This window comes from Littorina saxatilis, linkage group LG1, assembly GCF_037325665.1.
Source record: "Littorina saxatilis isolate snail1 linkage group LG1, US_GU_Lsax_2.0, whole genome shotgun sequence".
Taxonomy (NCBI): domain Eukaryota; kingdom Metazoa; phylum Mollusca; class Gastropoda; order Littorinimorpha; family Littorinidae; genus Littorina; species Littorina saxatilis.
The window spans coordinates 9,437,381-9,456,945 of NC_090245.1; the positions used below are offsets into that span (position 1 = coordinate 9,437,381).

Below are 19,565 nucleotides of genomic sequence, written 5' to 3' on the forward strand. Positions count from 1 at the left end.
GCTTTTAATCAGGCCAGCTTTTAAAGGGTGCATGCCACTTCGCAGTAAAAGCGACGGTTCTTTAAAGTTACAACTGATCGAACACAACAACCCATGAAACCTACAGATACAGATTATGATTTGTGTGTGTGTGTGTGTAGTGTGTGTAGTGTATGTGTGTGTGTGTGTGCGTGTGTGAGCGTGCGTGCGTCAGTGCGGTGCGCCTGTATGTATATCTGTGAGTGTGTGTGTGTGTTTGTGCGCGCGCGAGCAAAAGGTATGAACAGAGATGAGCAACATTTCCCACTAACTAAAGACCTTTAAGGCGTTCGTATCGTTTCAAAGCAATTCGTTAAGCAAACAAAGAATTTGAATATTTATATACAGCGATTGTAATTGCTTCATAGCTATACCACCCCCAGTCCTTAGATAGAAAAAAAATCCCGTCTAATTTTCCAAGCAGTCACTCTCACCCAGACACAGCCTTGACAGTTTATTCGAGCGGCTACACAAACAGAAAGGGGAAAAAACACATACGGGGCTAATTAGACTTTAGCGTGTATGAGAACACAGCCAGCTACCCCCAACCGGAGCTGAAACGGCGAAGCAGCTTTATTATGCGCGCTTTGACAAGGGCTACACACAAAAGACAGGCCATACACACACACCGCTTCTGGCTATTCGGTTGTACCTGTAGCCGTTTGACAGGTAATTAATGGCTGGGGAGACGCGCCTTCATTAACCTGTACACACCTTGTTCTATCCCTCTCGCTCAGGTGACAACCATTAAGCCATCACAACCTGTCAGCCATTTTTCTTCTGCTTTTTTTTAAAAATTTCCTCTCTCTCTCTCTCTCTCTCTCTCTCTATCTCCTTTTCCGCCTTCAGTGTTGTTGTGACAAAGTGGTTTTTGAATATTTCACTAGCCCTCCCCACCTTGCCTCAGTGCTGTTTTGTTCTCGGCAAAGTTCGGGATTATTTTCGGATGACAGTGATTGATTTAGACGTTTCCCAGCTTTGTTCGAATGGAATTCAGCTACCAAAATCAGGTGTTGAAAATGCAGAAAAGGTACGAGATTTGAGAGAGAGAGAGAGGGGGGGGGGGGGAGGGGGAGAGATAGAGAGAGAGAAAGAGGGGGGGGGGGAGAATGAGATAGAGAGAGAAAGAGAGGGAAAATTGAGAGAGAGATAGTGAAAGAGAGATGAGAGAGAGAGATGGCAGAAGAGGGGGTGTGGGGGGGGGGGGGGGGGGGTGGGGAGGGTGTCAAAACACATGGTCAAACAGATTTTTTTAATATTTTTTTTACAGGAAACTAATACGATACACGAAACAGAACCGCCAGCAATACAAATAAACCATCAAACAAACCGAATCTTGCAGAACGACTTTCAACATAATCTGCAGTCATTGAACAAAGACAGCATCAGTTCCCTCTACCAAGTAGAAAGACATCCTCTTTTCCTCTTAAGGAGGAAAGACAGACAATTCGAAGAGACACACCTGCCGTCCCACGATCAGATGTTGTGTAATTTGTAATCATACTTCCTCATTACACGGGAGTCAACGCGCCTTGAGCGAAAAACTAATCAACAACCGGAAAAGAATCGTGATGACGAATGACGCAGTTGACTTACTTTTCTGGGGTTTATTGTCAGTTCATCGCTACTCTCCCTGGTCTTTGTTTCCTTCTATCCTTGATTTGTAGTGTGTTTCTCTCTCTTTCTCTCTGAGTTCTCTCCCCCCCCCCCACCTTTCTCTCTCTCTCTCTCTCTCTCTCTCTCTCTCTCTCTCTCTCTCTCTCTCTCTCTCTCTCTCTCTCTCTCTCTCTCTCTCTCTCTCTCGTTAAGAACAGGTTGTAAGAAACGGCGTAGCCTTAAACCTCTATCCTTGGAAAATTAAGTTCCATCATCATCATCATCATCATCATCATCTCTCTTCTTTCTGAGTTCATCCCTCTCTCTCTTTGTCTCTGTCTCTCTCTCACACACACACACACACACACACACACACACACACACACACACACACACACACACACACACACACACACACACACACACACACACACACACACACACACACACACACACACACACTCTCTCTCTCTCTTCTCTCTTTCTCTCGTCTCTCTCTCTCTCTCTCTCTGTCACACACACACTCTCTCTCTCTCTGTTATCTTTTTTTTCAAGATCAGAACATGAGATAGCCTATCGAAGACCTTTTTGAAGCGCTCAGCTGTTGATTTTCTTTCTTATCATTCTTCAAGCATTTTCTTATCACGTAGAAATTAAAGCCTAAGACAATGGTAAATGTGAGCACAAAAATGATACGAAAGCAAATGAACTTCTGCTAGGATTGGTAAAGAAAGCAAGTGAAATAATTGAAGATGGAAACAAAGGATAGTAAAACAAAATTAGAAAAATATAACCACACATCAGGAATGACAAGGGGAAAAAAGGTTCACCGAGAGAGAGAGAGAGAGAGAGAGAGAGAGAGAGAGAGAGAGAGAGAGAGAGAGAGAGAGAGAGAGAGAGAGAGAGAGAGAGAGAGAGAGAGAGAGAGAGAGAGAGAGAGAGAGAGGGGGAGAGAGAGAGAGGGAGAGAGAGGGAGAGAGAGAGAGAGAGAGAGAAGAGAGAGAGAGACAGAGAGAGAGGAGAGAGAGAGAGAGAGAGAGAGAGAGAGAGAATTTGCACCGCAAATTTGCAGTCATGTGTAAGAAATTATTCATATTTAATACTTTCACTGTATCTCAATGTTTAATATTGTTCTATGTCAAGTTTGATTTTTGTTACACACCACAAACAAATTTCTCTGTCGAGATAATAAAGTCTTCTATATGTCTATGTCAACCTGAATCAGCCTGTGGTGAACATCGCACCATAACACGATACTAGGATATTCAATTTCTCAGCTCCAATATTTCATGCTGTTTTTCTTATTTAAAAGGCAATGCGGTACGTGATAGATAAAGGAACAAACCAGTGTTGAACAAAATCATGAAAACTAGAGCAATCTGTGGGTTTGCTTATCTGTCAGAAAAAAAAAGATTCACCCAAACGCTAGCTACAGCAGCCTAAAATGTAGTTCATGTAAATTACAAAAAAACCCACAAAGGGCGACTGAGAGTGAGAGAGAGGACACTTACCTATTCAGACAGACAGACAGACAGACACAGACAAACAGAACGGCACTCTCACTCTCCCTATCACGCCAACGTATCCACCTACACGCACACACACACACACGCACACACAAACATACACACATACACACACACACACTCACACACACACACACTCACACACACACACACACACACACACACACACACACACACACTTACAATAATCAGCCAGCAGCTGATCGTGCTCCACCTCCAACCGCTCCATGTCCAACTCCGTCTCCTCTCCCAGCGTCACGCTCGATGACGTCATAACAGACGGCGATGAAGCAGCCGCTACGCTAGAGTTGCTTCTGACGTCAGAGGCTCCGTTTTCGTCGCCCTCTGCAGAGGGAGGGCCGCTAGCTGGTGGAATCTCCAACATGCTGAGCATCTTGTGCATGGATTCTGCCGGGACGCTGTGTGCCTTTGCCAGATGACTCTCCACACTGGAAAGGCTCTGACACTCATGCTGACACACGGGGCATGATAGCACGACCTTCGCTTCTGACCTCGACGCCGGGGTCACGGACCTGCGACCTTGGCCTTGACCTGTTGTGTCTGTTTCTGGATCGTCGTTGGTGGAAGCCGAGGGCGCTCCTGGAAAAGAACAAAACGTCAAACGTTGAATGTGTTATAGTGTATCCATATGTACAGTCCTTAATATGGTCCACCTGTAGAACCTGAGTCTCTACACTCCGCGTTGAATGTTCTGTGCTCATCCACACTGCTGGAATAACAGTACCAGACTAAAGAAAGACAATCACAATCCCAACAATAAATGGCAGCAAGACACATGCTGGAAAAAAATATTTTAGATACCATGTGCTACTTGGCCATTATTCAAGATGTTTAGATGCACACAAAAAAACACAAATAAATAAAGGTAAACTAAAAACAAACAAGAAATCTAATACCAACACCGCTCGATCCATATCAAAGAAGCCTTGAATCAAACTGTGTATCAGAGCTGTTTTTATTATAAGTTTTAAACATACAAGAAACTTGTTGTTCTATGCACAACGGCAACCTGTTCTGGAAGCTATCTAGACATTTTCTTTTAGTTTGGCTGCATGGTGTTTATTACGTAGACACCACACAGTATACCGCTAGACACCACACAGTATAGTAGACACCACAGTATACTGCTAGACACCACACAGTATACCGCTAGACACCACACAGTATACCGCTAGACACCACACAGTATACTGCTAGACACCACACAGTATACCGCTAGACACCACACAGTATAGTAGACACCACACAGTATACCGCTAGACACCACACAGTATACCGCTAGACACCACACAGTATACCGCTAGACACCACACAGTATACCGCTAACTACAAGTGCGTTGTTGAAAGAAATGACATCTTTTGGAGTAATCATGTTCTTTTATCTTCTGTCATAATGCTGTATGTAGCAGTTTTGTTTACTCCGAGCCAATCGCTGAAATCTGGAGTTACAAACGACGTTAGAAACTGCTTTCTTTATTTGGTGTTTTACGTCATTTTCAACCACGAAGGTTATATCGCGACGGGGGAAGGGGGGAGATGGGATAGAGCCACTTGTCAATTGTTTCTTGTTCACAAAAGCACTAATCAAAAATTTGCTCCAGGGGCTTGCAACGTAGTACCATGTATTACCTTACTGGGAGAATGCAAGTTTCCAGTACAAAGGACTTAACATTTCTTACATACTGCTTGACTAAAATCTTTACAAACATTGACTATATTCTATACAAGAAACACTTAACAAGGGTAAAAAGAGAAACAGAATCCGTTAGTCGCCTCTTACGACATGCTGGGGAGCATCGGGTAAATTCTTCCCACTAACCCGCGGGGGGTGTTAGAAACTGCGAAGAACTCTTGTGACTCCGTAACATAAAACGTATTGAAACAAGAAACAGCGAACACTTTTAAATATCAAAGTGAAAATGAAATGCGAAAAATCAAAAGGAAGAAAAAAACAAGTCAAACAAAAACTTCATCAGTTTAATCGCGGTCTTTCTCTTTTTGTCCATTTTCTTCATTTGAAGCAGGAGAAAACCTCCTGATGAACAAGTCGCATTATTTTTCACCCTTTCTTCTCTTCCTGAACCGTCATTAGCCTGATTAGAAAAGTCTAAGTCTTTGAAAAGTAAGAAAAATTCCACGATGAAAGAAAGACAGGAAAAAGGGAAAGTTCAATACAAAGTCTCCGCGTCTTTAATTCCTCAAGAAAAGAGAAAAAAATCATTGGAGCTAAGACGACGGCCTCCTTAAAAAGTCCTCCATTCATTAGACTTAAAACACATCAGAGCTGACGTATGGGCTCTCAGAGATTTCCTCTCAGACACCTGTGGTAGAGCTGAAAATAATTAGAAAATGTTCCCACAACGCTGAAACATGAGAGCTTTTTTGTGACATTGCGACGGTCGATGCGGGTGACAAAGATGCGGCGGAGCGATTAACAAGATCAAACAATTCTGATCAAAGACGTTCGGCCCGTCCACCAATCAAATCTCACGTTTTTAATGTCGCTAGAAAATGAAAAATAAGTTGGGAATAAAGTTTATCGATTATCCTAAATGGTAATTCAAAAATGTTGACCTTTGTATAGAAGCTTCCCTCCTTTCTCCCCTTCTAACTCCCTAACTCACGCACTGACTTCACGGCTCTGTGCAGACATACGAACCTAACGAATGATGTTGCAGTCAACAGTCAAAAACACATCGTCTTTTGGTGACAAATATTTGCTCCACTCTTTTGGTCGTTGTCACTATCACTACAGTAAAATACTGACCTCTTATCTACAATATCATTGTTTTCCCTGCACACTATGTCATCTCATTCCTCTTCTTCCGTGGATATCTACCTACACAATTATATGTGACCCTCCACCGCGGAATGAGTCGCATGTCACCTTTGCACAATTTTCATATTTTTACATTTTCCTAACGAGTTTTTTATGCTCTATCCAGTGGTGAAACCCGTTTTAGAAAAGAGCAAAAACTGTTTGAGTTATAAGCTTGTGATTAAGGTGACCCTCCCACTGTTACCAGACACTCCCCGGACTTATATTTTATACTGATGTGTTCTTCCATCCCAATGCGTCTCCGGTATCAATACTCAGCAAGACTAAACACCTGAGTCTTTCATTTCGTATGTGTTCTATATCTTTTTCTGCTTAAAAAAAAAGCTTACAAGAAAGTGTGATGTTTTCCAAGGTGTCGATGGTACCATTTGGAATCTTAAACACCAGCTTTTAATTTGGCATTATATTTACTGGGAAAAAAAACAAGAACAAAGATGAAATATTGTTCTGAAGGAAAGGGGTTTTGTTGATCAAAATGGGGTGGGGGTCAAGAGAGGGGGAGGGGTGTGAGTGTGTGTGGGAGTGGAGAGTATGTGTGTGTGTGTGTGTGTGTGTGTGGCAAGAGAGGGGGAGGGGTGTGAGTGTGTGTGGGAGTGGAGAGTGTGTGTGTGTGTGGCAAGAGAGGGGGAGGGGTGTGAGTGTGTGTGTGTGTGGGAGTGGAGTGTGTGTGTGTGTGTGGCAAGAGAGGGGGAGGGGTGTGAGTGTGTGTGGGAGTGGAGAGTGTGTGTGTGTGGCAAGAAAGGGGGAGGTGTGTGAGTGTGTGTGTGTGTGTGAGAGAGAGTGAGGGTGTGAGTGTGTGTGTGAGAGAGAGAGAGAGACAGAGAGAGAGACAGACAAAGAGAGAGAGAGACAGACAGACAGAGGTAGTGACGGGGGGTGGGGGTGGGGGGGGGGGGGGGTGCAGGAGATAAGATTATTGTGTCTTTGTTCTCCCCACCAAAGATTGCACATAGAGAATCTTCCCACTCCCTTCCCATCCCTCCATGTGCATGACTGTGCATTGAAAACCATTTAACCCACAACACAACACAACACAACACAACACAACACAACACAACACAACACAACACAACACCTGTCCCTGAAAATGTACAGCTATGGAATACTTTTATGGTCTTTAGGAAAGTGATAATACAATGGCCTTACGATTATAACGAGAATCATAAACGTAGCCTCTATTCCACTGAGAAGAGCATAAACTAATGTCGTATTTGGCGATCATTCTAAATAAGCCTCACTTTCTGAGAGTGAAAGGAACAGGATCATTAAGATATATGTGTTTGTGTGTGTGTTTGTGTGTATGTTCGTGACTGAATGTGTGTGCGTGTGGATGCGTGAGAGAGAGAGAGAGAGAGAGAGAGAGAGAGAGAGAGAGAGAGAGAGAGAGAGAGAGAGAGAGAGAGAGAGAGAGAGACAGAGAGAGAGAGAGAGAAAAGAGGGAGTGTCAGTCAGACAGACAGACACAGAAACCGTTATGGTTCTTCCTTCAGCAGAGAACTTCACATGTCCAGCACCCACGGACAGTAAAGGTCCAACTCTGACCTCAATCCTGTTCACTTACTTTCACATGTAGTCGGTCCCCCGACATCGGACTTGCTGCCAGTAGTCAGAGCAAGAACGCCGTTGCTGGTATTGTTGTTGAGGTTGTTGTAGTTGTTGTTGTTGATGGCGGTGGAGGTAGTAGCGGTGGTAGTGGGCGTGGGGGTGTCTGCGGGGAGGTCCAGCTTGTCGGTTGCAGTGGAGGGTGTCTCGGGGTTTCCGTCTGAGATGTGATTACTGTAACCTCGCTCCCCATCTGCAAAACACACACCAAGAAGCACCTGCATTAGTCTTAAAGTTATACCTTTACGTGTTAATGGGTTTAGCTATAAAGTCATGATCACCTTTGACGTTAGTAAGTGCAGGTTACTCTCCCATAGCACGTGTAGCAACTGTGGACAACGTGTGTGTTGTGTGTTGTGTGTGTGTGTGTGTGTGTTGTGTGTTGTGTGTTGTGTGTGTGTGTGTGTGTGTGTGTGTGTTGTGTGTGTGTGTGTGTGTGTGAGCGAAGGAGAAGAAAGGGAACAAATGAGAGAGAGAGAGAGAGAGAGAGAGAGAGAGAGAGAGAGAGAGAGAGAGAGAGAGAGAGAGAGAGAGAGAGAGAGAGAGAGAGAGAGAGAGAGAGAGAGATGGGTACTTAGTATACTATACAACTTGGTCTAACATGCAAAACCCACTTACTTTTCTACGTTCAAAACAGAAGCAGATCACTAACCAACAAGAAACTCACAAACGAACAGTTGAAAACCAACATGATTTTTTTTTTCACAAAACATCCCAGTTTCTGATCCCAAGACATAAAACAAACGTTCCAGTCACTCCAGCAACAAAACAGGCAAGACAGCTACACGCAAAAAGGCGATAACAAAATGACAAATATTCTGTCATTTCATCAGACAGCTATCTCCCGCTTCCAACCCTCTGCTCGATCCATCACGGCTGTTCCCACAATTAAGCCCCCACCCCCTCCTCACCCACCTTCCCCCCCTCCCTTCTCCTCCTACCTAGAATTAAAAACACTAGACCCCCTTCGTGCAATCAGCCCCAACCTAGGTATCTTTTCCCAGGCCGTAATGAATTAATTTTCTGTTTATCGCCAGGAAATGAAGGGCCCAAGAGAAGTATGAACGTGTTTTGGATCAAACAGGGCTTCTTGTCCGATAAAATCGGGGGCTGTTCTTTTTACTCCCAATGTTTTTCCTCCCCACACCGGTCGTCTTACATGCCGGTGGCCTACTGGACACGACACGATTCATGTATTGTGAACAACTCTTCTGGTTTTCTCCACAAAAAGGGTTTATACAGCCTTCGTGTGCACTGATCATAGTTGCACTAAAGATCTTCTACTGCTACGCTAAGCTTAGCGCGGCAGTAGATCTTTGGTTGCACTTATTTGTAAATGCCTGATGTAAAACAGAGAGGTTCCATATCACGACGCATTCACTGTTTACTGCAAGGAACCCCACCTATCATCCCCACTGATGTCGCCGAACCACTCCTTACAGATTAAATTTGACCAAGTTCAGTTCAAATTAAAGTTAAATACATCGTGAAAGACAAAAAGCAATTTGTACCGATGTCGAGTTACATTTTCACGCGCAATTACAAATCCCGGATGACTGTTTCACCAGTCAGCATCATGAACCGGAAGTGGAAACTTCAAAGACCCTGTATGAATAATTTCCGTCATCGAGACCTGACCCTAAATGATCACTCCAATGTTAAAAGATATCACTGACGGGCCATGCTAGTCACACGCTAAAGCTGTCCAGGCACACATAGAAATAGTCCCGACTTGAATAAAGCTTGTCCTTGAGATCCTGATCGATCATTACAATGAATCCAAAAATAGGAAAGGTATGTTACTGAAACGTTTAATTATGACAAAAGAAAACGGTAAGGTCACATTACAATGTTATTGGAAAGTATAATTATGACAAAAGAAACGACGGGCGCAGTGGCGTGGTGGTAAGACGTCGGCCTCATAATCGGGAGGTCGTGAGTTCGAATCCCGGTCGCTGCCGCCTGGTGGGTTAAGAGTGGAGATTTTTCCGATTTCCCAGGTCAACTTATGTGCAGACCTGCTAGTGACTTAACCCCCTTTGTGTGTACATGCAAGCACAAGACCAAATGCGCACGGAAAAGATCCTGTAATCCATGTCAGAGTTCGGTGGGTTATAGAAACACGAAAATACCCAGCATGCCTCCCCCGAAATCGGCACATGGCTGCCTAAATGGCGGGGTAAAAACGGTCATACACGTAAAATTCCACTCGTGCAAAAAACATGAGTGAACGTGGGAGTCTAAGCCCATGAACAAAGAAGAAGAAGAAGAAGAAGAAGACAAAAGCAACGGTAAGGTCACATTACAATGGTTAAAAGAAAGAATCATGTTATTGGAAAGTATAATTATGACCAAACAAACGGTACGGTCACATAACAATGGTTCAAACATCAGTGATCGTGTTAATGACAGGGCCATTAGTGAAATGAATGACATTTATTCAAACCATACCATCACTGATCACCTACATGTGTACACATTCCAATCAAGCACACAAAAGCCTACACTAGACACACTCGTAGAGACTCAGTCTTGGCGAGCGAGCCAGCCCAGTCAGGCGCGAGGCAGAAGGCGGGCTACACAGATTTTGAGTGACGATCCCATCTCTGGCTGAATGGCTGGCAGCGTGCAGTCATTAGCGAAGTGACAGAAATGAATTGAAAATGTAAGAGAGACGTTTCCAGACGCTTCACAATTCCATTTACATGGAAAAGGTCACCGCACCAGACTCTCACTCCAGCTTCATTTCATTTGGGGGGCCAGGGAGCTAAAAGGGGGGGGGGGGGGAGCTGGGATACTGAGAAGCAGGGATACTGAAAAGCAGAGGAGAGACAGGGGAGTAAGCGACTGAGCAGGGGGAGACTTGATGAATGTATCAGCAGAGACATTGGTATCAGTAAGTTAAATTGCTGTTCTCGCCAGTGGAAAGTTTTGTGAGTGATGAAAAAAAGTAAACCACACGAAAACATCTTTCTTAAATAACTACTCCCACACGATAGGGACAAAATAAAATCAATATGGACTTGTTTTCAAGTCACCGCTCATCTAATCTCACCCCATATTTTCTTACCAGCTCCGATCTCTCGCTAACAGGAAAAGGAAAGGAATTAGTAGCGCTTTAGCCAGTGACATGCCAAACTTTAAAGCATGTTCCTCAAATAGATACGGTCTTAATGTGAAGAACCTCTTCTGAGTGGCCACCTCTCAAGAAAGGACACCCTTCATCGTCCATCAACGGACATGACTGTGTAATCCAAGTACACTGGCCATTCAACAAACTAATGCCCTACTTTGTTTACAGACACAGCTGCATACGAAAAACATCGGATTCGTAACATAGTCAATGCTAAAACAGTGTATGTACGTGTGCTCTTGTGTCGATGTATTGTGTCGGACGAGAACTTAATTTGTCACTGCACGATTCCGATTTGGAAATCTACACCCGAAAGAAAGAACAACCTCAGAGCAAACCCGTAAACAGATCGTGTCTGGTCTCCGAGTAAAACAACGAGCTAACACCTATACATCTCGTTATCGATGCTGATGACATTTGCATCCTACAATGGTGCGTGTGCCAGCCGATACAAATAAATGTGGCCATCCCTTTTAATTACTCGCCGTATTGTTTCCAAAATGATACACGCGAGGCCAACAAGTAACCAGACAGACATGACCATATCACGCCTCACAGGAAACACCTCCATGGCTAACAAACAAAGAATCGAGATCTGATCGGAACTGAAATGCAAGGCGAGAACAAGGACAAGAAGGCAGCCTGCGACAGAAAAGCGAGAAGAAAAAGACACACACACACACACACACAAAGAAAAGAGGACGTGGCACTGATTGACCTATTTAAAGGGTTGAAAAAGTAATCATGACAATACGTCTGGCCGGGGACAGTCGTCTGGAAAGAGTTAAGGACAGACTAATGACATTTTTCTGGATAAATTAATGACGTCTGCGAGAGAGACACAGAGACTGCCAGGGCAAATTAATGGGTAACACAAAGACACGTCACTAATCAAGCTTTGCCGTGGGTGGAAAAACTCCCCAGCCTGTGGACTTTATGAGAATGACACGTTAAAGTTAAGAAACTTTCTGAAAGTATATAATTTCTCGGTTAAATTAATACTGGTGAAACTCAGCACTAACCCCCCCCCCCCCCCCCCCATATCTCGCCATCTCTCTCTCTCTCTCTCTCTCTCTCTCTCTCTCTCACAATGTGCGTGCTTGGGGGAGGGAAACGGGCGCGGGTATTTATGTGTTTGTGGGAGGAGGGGGGGGGGGGGGGCGAGCATGTGGTTAAATATACGGTCTGGCGGCCAGAAGATTGTTATTGCCGGTGTGTTTTTTACCTGCACTGTTAACGACTGTTTTAAAATATCATAGTGTCAAAACGTCAAACGTATATGTGTCCCTCTCGTCCCTAAGAGGGAAATTACTTGCAGCAAAAGTCATTTAACTACTAAACATTTAAATATGTCTTCCTTTTCAAACACGGTTTTCAAACAATCGACCAAAAAGCAGCAATTTCACCATTTTTTTCCCAATGCGTTTCCAAAGGTTTGTGCAACAAATGATTTCAAACTGAACCTTGTTCTAATCACCTGCTTGAGTCCAAGACAAGCGTGCATTCGTGAGCCTGCGGCAGTGTGCTCGTGCACTAACCTCGTATTACACAGGAGTCACGCGACAGGCCTGCCCTTTGACCTCTTAAATCGCGTCAACTCCAAAACCTCCTGACGACAAAACATCGTCGACAAAACACGTGTTGTCTCAATGCAAGGCGATGAAATATAGGAGGAGGGGGGAGGGGGGGGGGGGGGGAATCCAGAAGTAAAAGAAAAGAAGAAGAGAGAAAAGAAGAAAGAAGATAAAATTAGCTCCGAGTTTTCATCTTCCGCAATGAGGTAGCTGCCCGGATTGCCTGCCCCTAGCAGCGGCATTATCTCCCCTATCTGGTCCCGAGGGGCGGGGTCCCATTACGGGGGAGAGTGCAGCAGCAAATGAAGTGTCACTCAACCAGCGCGTGCAATCACCGAGGGTTGGGGGTGGGGGTTGGGGTGAGGAGGGGCAGCAGAACAGAAGTAAGGTGCCATGCTTTACACCGCTTCCTTACCTCCCCTGTACCCTCTTTTCTTTTTTTGTTGAAAAGTTACAGCAAACTCTGAAACATAAAAGGTTGCCAAAATGTCGGCTTCTGAAAGTTCTGGATCCATAAAAAGTTTCTCTGTGCAGTCACAACCTCATTGTAAACTTTTTTTCTTCCATTTTTTCCCGGGCGGGGCCCCCACCACCTACGTCGCCACCCCTATATTCGCGACTCACTTCCCTTATAAACTGTACACCCATCGCAACAAAGCCATTATCAAACTTGACAGTTCAACGAAACGGAGTGATATGAATCCAAGACTAAGTAATCTTCTAACCCCCCCCCCCCCCCCCATCTCCCTCAACCCGCATCATCTATACATTCCTCTCTTTCCAACACCTCCCCAATTTAACCCTCCACCTGTACCTCCCATTCAGAAGAGAAGGAGGTGGGGGCCGGGAGGGGGGGGGGGATGGGGGAAATATAACCAGAAGGCAACCGGGCAAGATGAAGCTTGTCCAAAAAAAATAATAAGCCAGCTTCGCGAAGTTCCAGACTTGTGTTTCCTCACCTTACGCTACCTGGCTGCTGGCGCTTACAAATCACGAGGACTTCAAAGGCTGTTTGACACGGGGAGCACAACAATGCCAAAAGATGAGTTTCACCGGCCTCCCCCCTGCTATTGCACGCGTGTAAACACCCACAGCCTTATTGCTTTCAATTGGGGACTCACAAGCACGGAGACCGTGTGTGTCAGTGTGTCAGTCGGGGCGGGGGGGGGGGGGGGGGGGGGGTCGAGTGGTGGAAGGGGTCGTGTGTGTGTGTTTGTGTGTATGTTTGTGTTTGTTGTGTGTGTGTGTGTGTGTGTGTGTGTGTGTATGTGTGTGTGTTTGTGTGTGTGTGTTTTGGTGTTTGTGTGTGCGTTTGTGTGTTTTGGTGTGTGTGTGTGTGTGTGTGTGTGTGTGTGTGTGTGTGTGTGTTTATGCGTGCGAACGTGCTTGTGCGTGCGGGTGATTCTGTACTTTTGAGCTTGTACTTTCGTGTCTATACGTGTTTGTCGGGAGTGGTGGGCGATGTAGAGCAATCAAGAACGCCCACATAAGCATAAGCACCCAAAGTACGCACATTAACACACCAACAGCCAGCTACATCAATAAATAACTGTTTGATGAGCAGTTTGGCATTTCCATCAACAGCGATTTCAGAAGACGTCTGAGAAAGAGAGTCGACAAAAAGAAGAATTGCTGTGTTTGCAACAATACTGCAAAGCGTGCAGCATAGATCATCTACACAAAAATCGATGCAGACTTCCGCTTGTATTATCATCGAACCCAGCAAGTGCCAATGGCGTTTTATGCCAGACTAAAATTGCATGTATTTTTCTTCCTCTCGGGGCTGCTGCACGTCATATCTCCGGTTTAATTTTCGCTTGTCTAGGATGTTGCTTGGTAAGATGCAAAACGAGACTTTTCCTTGTCACTTTCGTTTGTTTGCTCTGAACTATGTTACCCTCTACCTCTCTTATCGACAGAAAGAGGCTTCTTTTTGAAAGAAAAAGATAATATCCTCATAACCAATTGCAACAACCCCCGCCCCCCCCCCCATCGATCCCCTCTGGGTCCTCTCATCCCCTCCCTCCTATCCCACCCCATTCCTCCTACTCCCCCCCCCCCAGTGTCCCCCTCCCTCCCCCCAAGTGTCCCCCTCCCTCCCCCCCCAAGTGTCCCCCTCCCTCCCCCCAAAAACTAATCCCTACCCCCCTCATGCCCAACAGACAAAACATGGGGTCGGTTGGGGTCAGACAAAATCCAGGACGCGGTCTTGTGTAACCAAATTCCGCGAGATGCCGTGCCGCTAGGGAGTCGGCGGTAAGTCCCGCACGGGATGGCGTGCTGCTGATAAAGACTCGGCATCCTTGCTCGCACAAACGCTGATTGAAATATTACCTTAATTAATTCCCTTCATTATCCGCTTTTAGCCAGGCAGCTACCCTGCCGTTAATCACCCCGCTCCCAATCTAGCAAAAAAAGGGAATCAACAAAAAAATAAAAACTGTGAGAAGGTGAGTCAGAGAGAAAGTATTTGTGCAATTAAGATAAAGCCTTGGCATTAAGAAGGACGTCGCCATCTTTGTTACCGACTTCAACACATAACGATGGTGATTCTGAATCTGATTTTCACTGTCGACAGGAACTCATGTCGAAACTGATCTGTGCATGGATAAGTTCGGCGATGGACAAACGATCTGGTCCAAGACTGAAAGAGAGCCATACTGGCCTTCCCCCAAAACGATGATGAATCAGTTGAGTCTATACGTGTAACCCTACAGTGTTGTGGATGGAGCGAGTGTTGCGCCGTCGAACCGAAGTGGACAAAAAAGATAATACTTCTCATTGGACTGAATTTGGCTTAATTTTAAACCATTAACTTATTCAGAGTCAAGTAACACCGCAAACTTGAAACTACAGATACGCTGCTGCTAAGACAATTATTTTCTGAATTCATAACCATGCTGTGAAACCCCCCCCCCCCCCTCCACCTCCTCTAACCACACACCTTCAACTCTACTTCTGAAACTGACAAAGAAAACCTGAAAACTGTGAAGGGAATCAGCAACATCATAGCAGAGAAAAAGATTATGGCCGTTTTCTGTCTTTCTTTGTGTGTGTGTTTCTTGGCTGCTACTTGCCGGTGTGTAAGTGAGAAGGGTGGCTGCTATCGGAACCTCCAGCCGTGCATCGAACACAAGGAGGGGGATCTGGGAGGTACAAAAACAGAATGGCGCTTCTTCATAAAGCATAACTACCGCCTTGAAGAGAGCCTGCAAGATTGCACGCCTGATTCATTTCTCAGGCCCCGGGTAACGAGGCCCTGTGGGGTGCTACCAGTCTAGGTGATCAAGAGGCAATGAAAGGCGGAGACTGTGGTGAGGCAGGGAAGAGCTTGAGAGCTACAGAATAGACCCTATCGGTATTCCAAGCTCTCGTGATCTCTCGCAAACTTCAGAGCATAGCAAAGCATGCGGTACAGCGATCTCGTGCGAGCTGCACAAGCCAAAGTTCGAAGTTCTCGCGATGTTCAAAGCATAACAAAGAGGTCAAAGAGCGTGTCTCGCGAGAGCTGCTCAGATACCGAAAAGGTCTATACGCATTGATCGTGTCCAGCTTGAATGGGATAATTTGTGCTTTTTTTCTTGCGGGAAAAAGAACACATAGAACACAATGAATAACACGAAAATGAAGAAGAAGAAGAAGAAGAAGAAGAAGAAGAAGAAGAAGAAGAAGAAGAAGAAGACGACGAGGAGGAGGAAGAGGAGGAGGAGGACGAGGAGGAGGAGGACGAGGAGGAGGAAGGATCAGAGGATGAGTAGGAAGAGGAGGCCTGACCGATGAATGAAAAACGTCGATTCTTAATCCCGTGAAAGAGAGCAGGCAAATAAAGTATTTTTTCTGCTGTGCGTGTGTTAATTTCTATCCCCCTCTTCCTTATGCTATATAGTAAAGTTAATTCCTTTCTTCGTTCCTCATTCTGCACAGCTCCACTACACAACGAAGGCATCCATTTGACGACGTCAGACATCCCTGCTGTTAGCCACTACGCCATCCCCCCACTCTGGCAGCAACAGTCAGCGAGGGGCAGACTGGAGGAGCGAGGGCGAGAGAAGCACCTGTTTATTGACAGCTCCAGGCCACTAATGTTGGACTGGAAATGTTGGACCGGCACGGATGAAGGAGGGAAAGGGAGGGGGAGCGCGCGGCACTCAGGTGATAAATCACACCCTTGATATCACAACCATCTGGGGGTGAGAGGTGATACACCTCCTGCGAAGGGGCTAGGGGGTCGGATGGAAGGGGGAGGAGGGGGTACCAGGAGGGGTACAAGAACTGAGCTCTATGGGCGGGTGGAGGAGGAGGGATCAGACGATGAGCCTCTTCTTCTTGGAGTCAAGAGATGAACTAGGAGGAGGGGCAGGGATAAAGAGGTTACTTCAAGAAGGTGAAATATGCCCGTGAAGAGGGCCAAGGATTTCAGGGAATGGAATGAGGAAGAGAGGAGAGAGATGATTTTCCTCCTTTTAAAAAAGATGGGGGAGTAGTGATGTGGGGGAGTAGTGATGTTTCTCAAAATGGGGGTGAGGGTAAAAGTGATGCTCAAAATATGAGGAGAGGGTGGGGTGGGGGGTGGTGGCTTTTGGAAGAAGAACAGGGTAAAGCAGCAGTGATGCTCCCCGTTGTATGCATAAGTCATAGGTGGCGGGAAGGTAGGCATGAAGATGCCTTCAAGAAGCAAGGAAGGTAAAACATGCCAATGAAGATTTGGGAGACCTACAGGGGAGTGAGGCAAAGGAGGCACGGGCAGCATTACACTCGTCATAAAGGGCGGCAGGAAAAGACCAGTGTTTGCACAGACAACACTATCATCATGGCACGATGCTGCACGGATTTGCAGGAGGGGGAGGGGAGGGAGTGTAGTGGTAAAGAAGAGGGGGGGGGGGGATTGGATGAGATATGGGTTGAGTCTGAGATCAGTGCTTGAAATTAAGGCGCAATTTTTAAAGTAGGTGGCAGAGGAGGTGCCAGCTAAATCAAGAGACTTGCAGGACCTACGTCACCTGCGGCCTAAAGCGGGGAGGGGGGTGGTGTGATGGTATGAGAATGAGGGTTTGGGGTGGGGGGGGGGGGGGTGGGGCTTCAGGGGACAGATTTCGATGCCGGGATAAAGATTAAGCTCTATCTCCGCACAGGTGAGGAGCGCTGGAAATTTACAGCTTTTTCATCATGGTTATTACTGTTGCCTGTCTTCTGTTGTCATGTCCCGTGGAGTCCGCCGTGTGATCAGTTGGTCTCACTCCCTGCGGGTGGGTGTCAGGTCAGTGAGGAAAATGGAGGAGGTGTGTGTGTGCGCGTGTGTGTGTAAAAGAAATGAAGAAAGTAGATAGAGACTTGGTTTGAAAGAGAACCAGATTCTGTAACTGTCACTCTGTGTGATAGTACGCAGCAATATCGACTGTTTGCATAGTCTTTCTTTTTCAACCAAAGCAAAAATGCCAACCTCTTGGAAAGAATTCAAACTAACAGAGGCTTGGCAAAAAAACCTACGCCATCCTTAAAAACAACTATGCTTGTACCTTGCAGAACAACATCAAGACGAGTGTAGTCGGCAGACCCAAAACAACTTCTTGTACCTTGCAGAACAACATCAAGACGAGTGTAGTCGGCAGACCCAAAACAACTTCTTGTACCTTGCAGAACAACATCAAGACGAGTGTAGTCGGCAGACCCAAAACAACTTCTTGTACCTTGCAGAACAACATCAAGACGAGTGTAGTCGGCAGACCCAAAACAACTTCTTGTACCTTGCAGAACAACATCAAGACGAGTGTAGTCGGCAGACCCAAAACAACTTCTTGTATCTTCCGTATGACAGCTTTGTTGCTGTGTACCCACTGCTACCAGATAAACCCGACTTATGTCCTTGGCAATGATGTACTACACGGGGAGCGAAATACTCTCAGGTATACTGTAGGTGATGAGTAAGATAGCGGGTGGGGGTCTGGGGTGGGGGTGTGTGAGGGGGGGTGGTCGTAACGGAGGATTGAGCAGGTTAATTACTGTGCCTGTTGATGGAAGCCAGTGTCGCATTATCATTCCTCCTCGTGATAAGTTTGCCTTCACCAGACCAGGCTATCGTCGCAGGACAAAAAAAAAGAGAGAGAAAATACAGCTTAGCTGTGCAAGAAAAGGACTACGTCCGAAAATAGCCGACAGAACTACAGTGTTCAAACTTTTCCGACCAAAGTATTGCCTTTTAAAGGAGAAAAGATGCAAAAGAGAAGATGAGGAAGTGGATATAGAGTTAATTGAAAGAACCCATTCAGTTGAATTTCTTTACAAGATCTTCTCAGTGCTGAAAAGAAATTTAATAGAATGACGTAAATACTTACTGGGTCTTTAAACATGGGTATCGTTGAAGCAATCATGAAAAAAAGGATTCCATTCTAACAACAGGGTTTGTACAAGAAAACCAAAAGATCCATCCATTTAAATGAGACGAAGCCTCTGCAGACCGTGTTCCACATTCTTGCTCTGGCTGCTAATCACCAAATACCATCAAGAGATGGGGTGCCCCTCCTCCTCCTCCCACCACTTTCAGAAATACGCTTCATCTCTGTTCCTCTCTCATCTGAAATATCCGCCTCACAGCCCTCCCCCCCCCCTCTCCTCTCCCTCACCCCGCTTTAAAATCTTGCAGTATCTCTTCAACCCCCTTGAAATAACATTTCAATAAAAGTAGGAAGGCAGGGCGGTGATATACCCTCCTGTGTCTTCCCTCCCCCTACCCCCTCCTCCTTCCGTCTCCCCCTCCTCTCCCAGTCTCCCCCCTCCTCTCCCAGTCTCCCCCCTCCTCTCCCAGTCTCCCCCCTCCTCTCCCAGTCTCCCCCCTCCTCCCCCAGTCTTTCATCCTGACAGTTACAGAGCCATTACAGTATCAAGTTGTCTGTGGGGAGCAGGCAATAATGTCTTCTCCTGCAAACCTCACCAACGTTTCGTGTTCCTTGCAATGCATAGCGGAACACTTGTGCTATCATCATGCAGGGTGGGGAATGGGGTGGGAGGAGGAGGAGAAAAATAAGAGGGAGAGGGGTGAAGAGGGAGTGGGAGAGAGCCGCGAGAGGAGGGAGATAGTCCGACCAACCGACAAAGAGACAGACAGACAGACGCTAGGAGGACAAAGACAGAGACAGACAGAGAGTGCTGAGAGGGAAGGGGGAGAAAGACAGATGAATGATGGTTCACCTCACATAATGCCAAGCAAACCAGAATAAAGAACAAAAATACAAGAAAAGGAGAGGAGAACAACTTTGAAT

General features: G+C 45.9%; 1 protein-coding gene across 1 annotated transcript in view; it reads right to left on the reverse strand.

Annotated features, from left to right (window-relative positions):
• Positions 1-19,565, reverse strand: part of LOC138961051 (zinc finger homeobox protein 4-like) — a 72,696-nt gene that overhangs the window by 18,535 nt on the left and 34,596 nt on the right. The window contains exons 3-4 of the mRNA XM_070332648.1: positions 7,562-7,795; positions 3,324-3,740 (exon numbers count right to left, since the gene is read on the reverse strand). Of these exons, the coding sequence (XP_070188749.1) occupies positions 3,324-3,740; positions 7,562-7,795 (651 nt within the window). The remainder of the gene's footprint in view (positions 1-3,323; positions 3,741-7,561; positions 7,796-19,565) is intronic.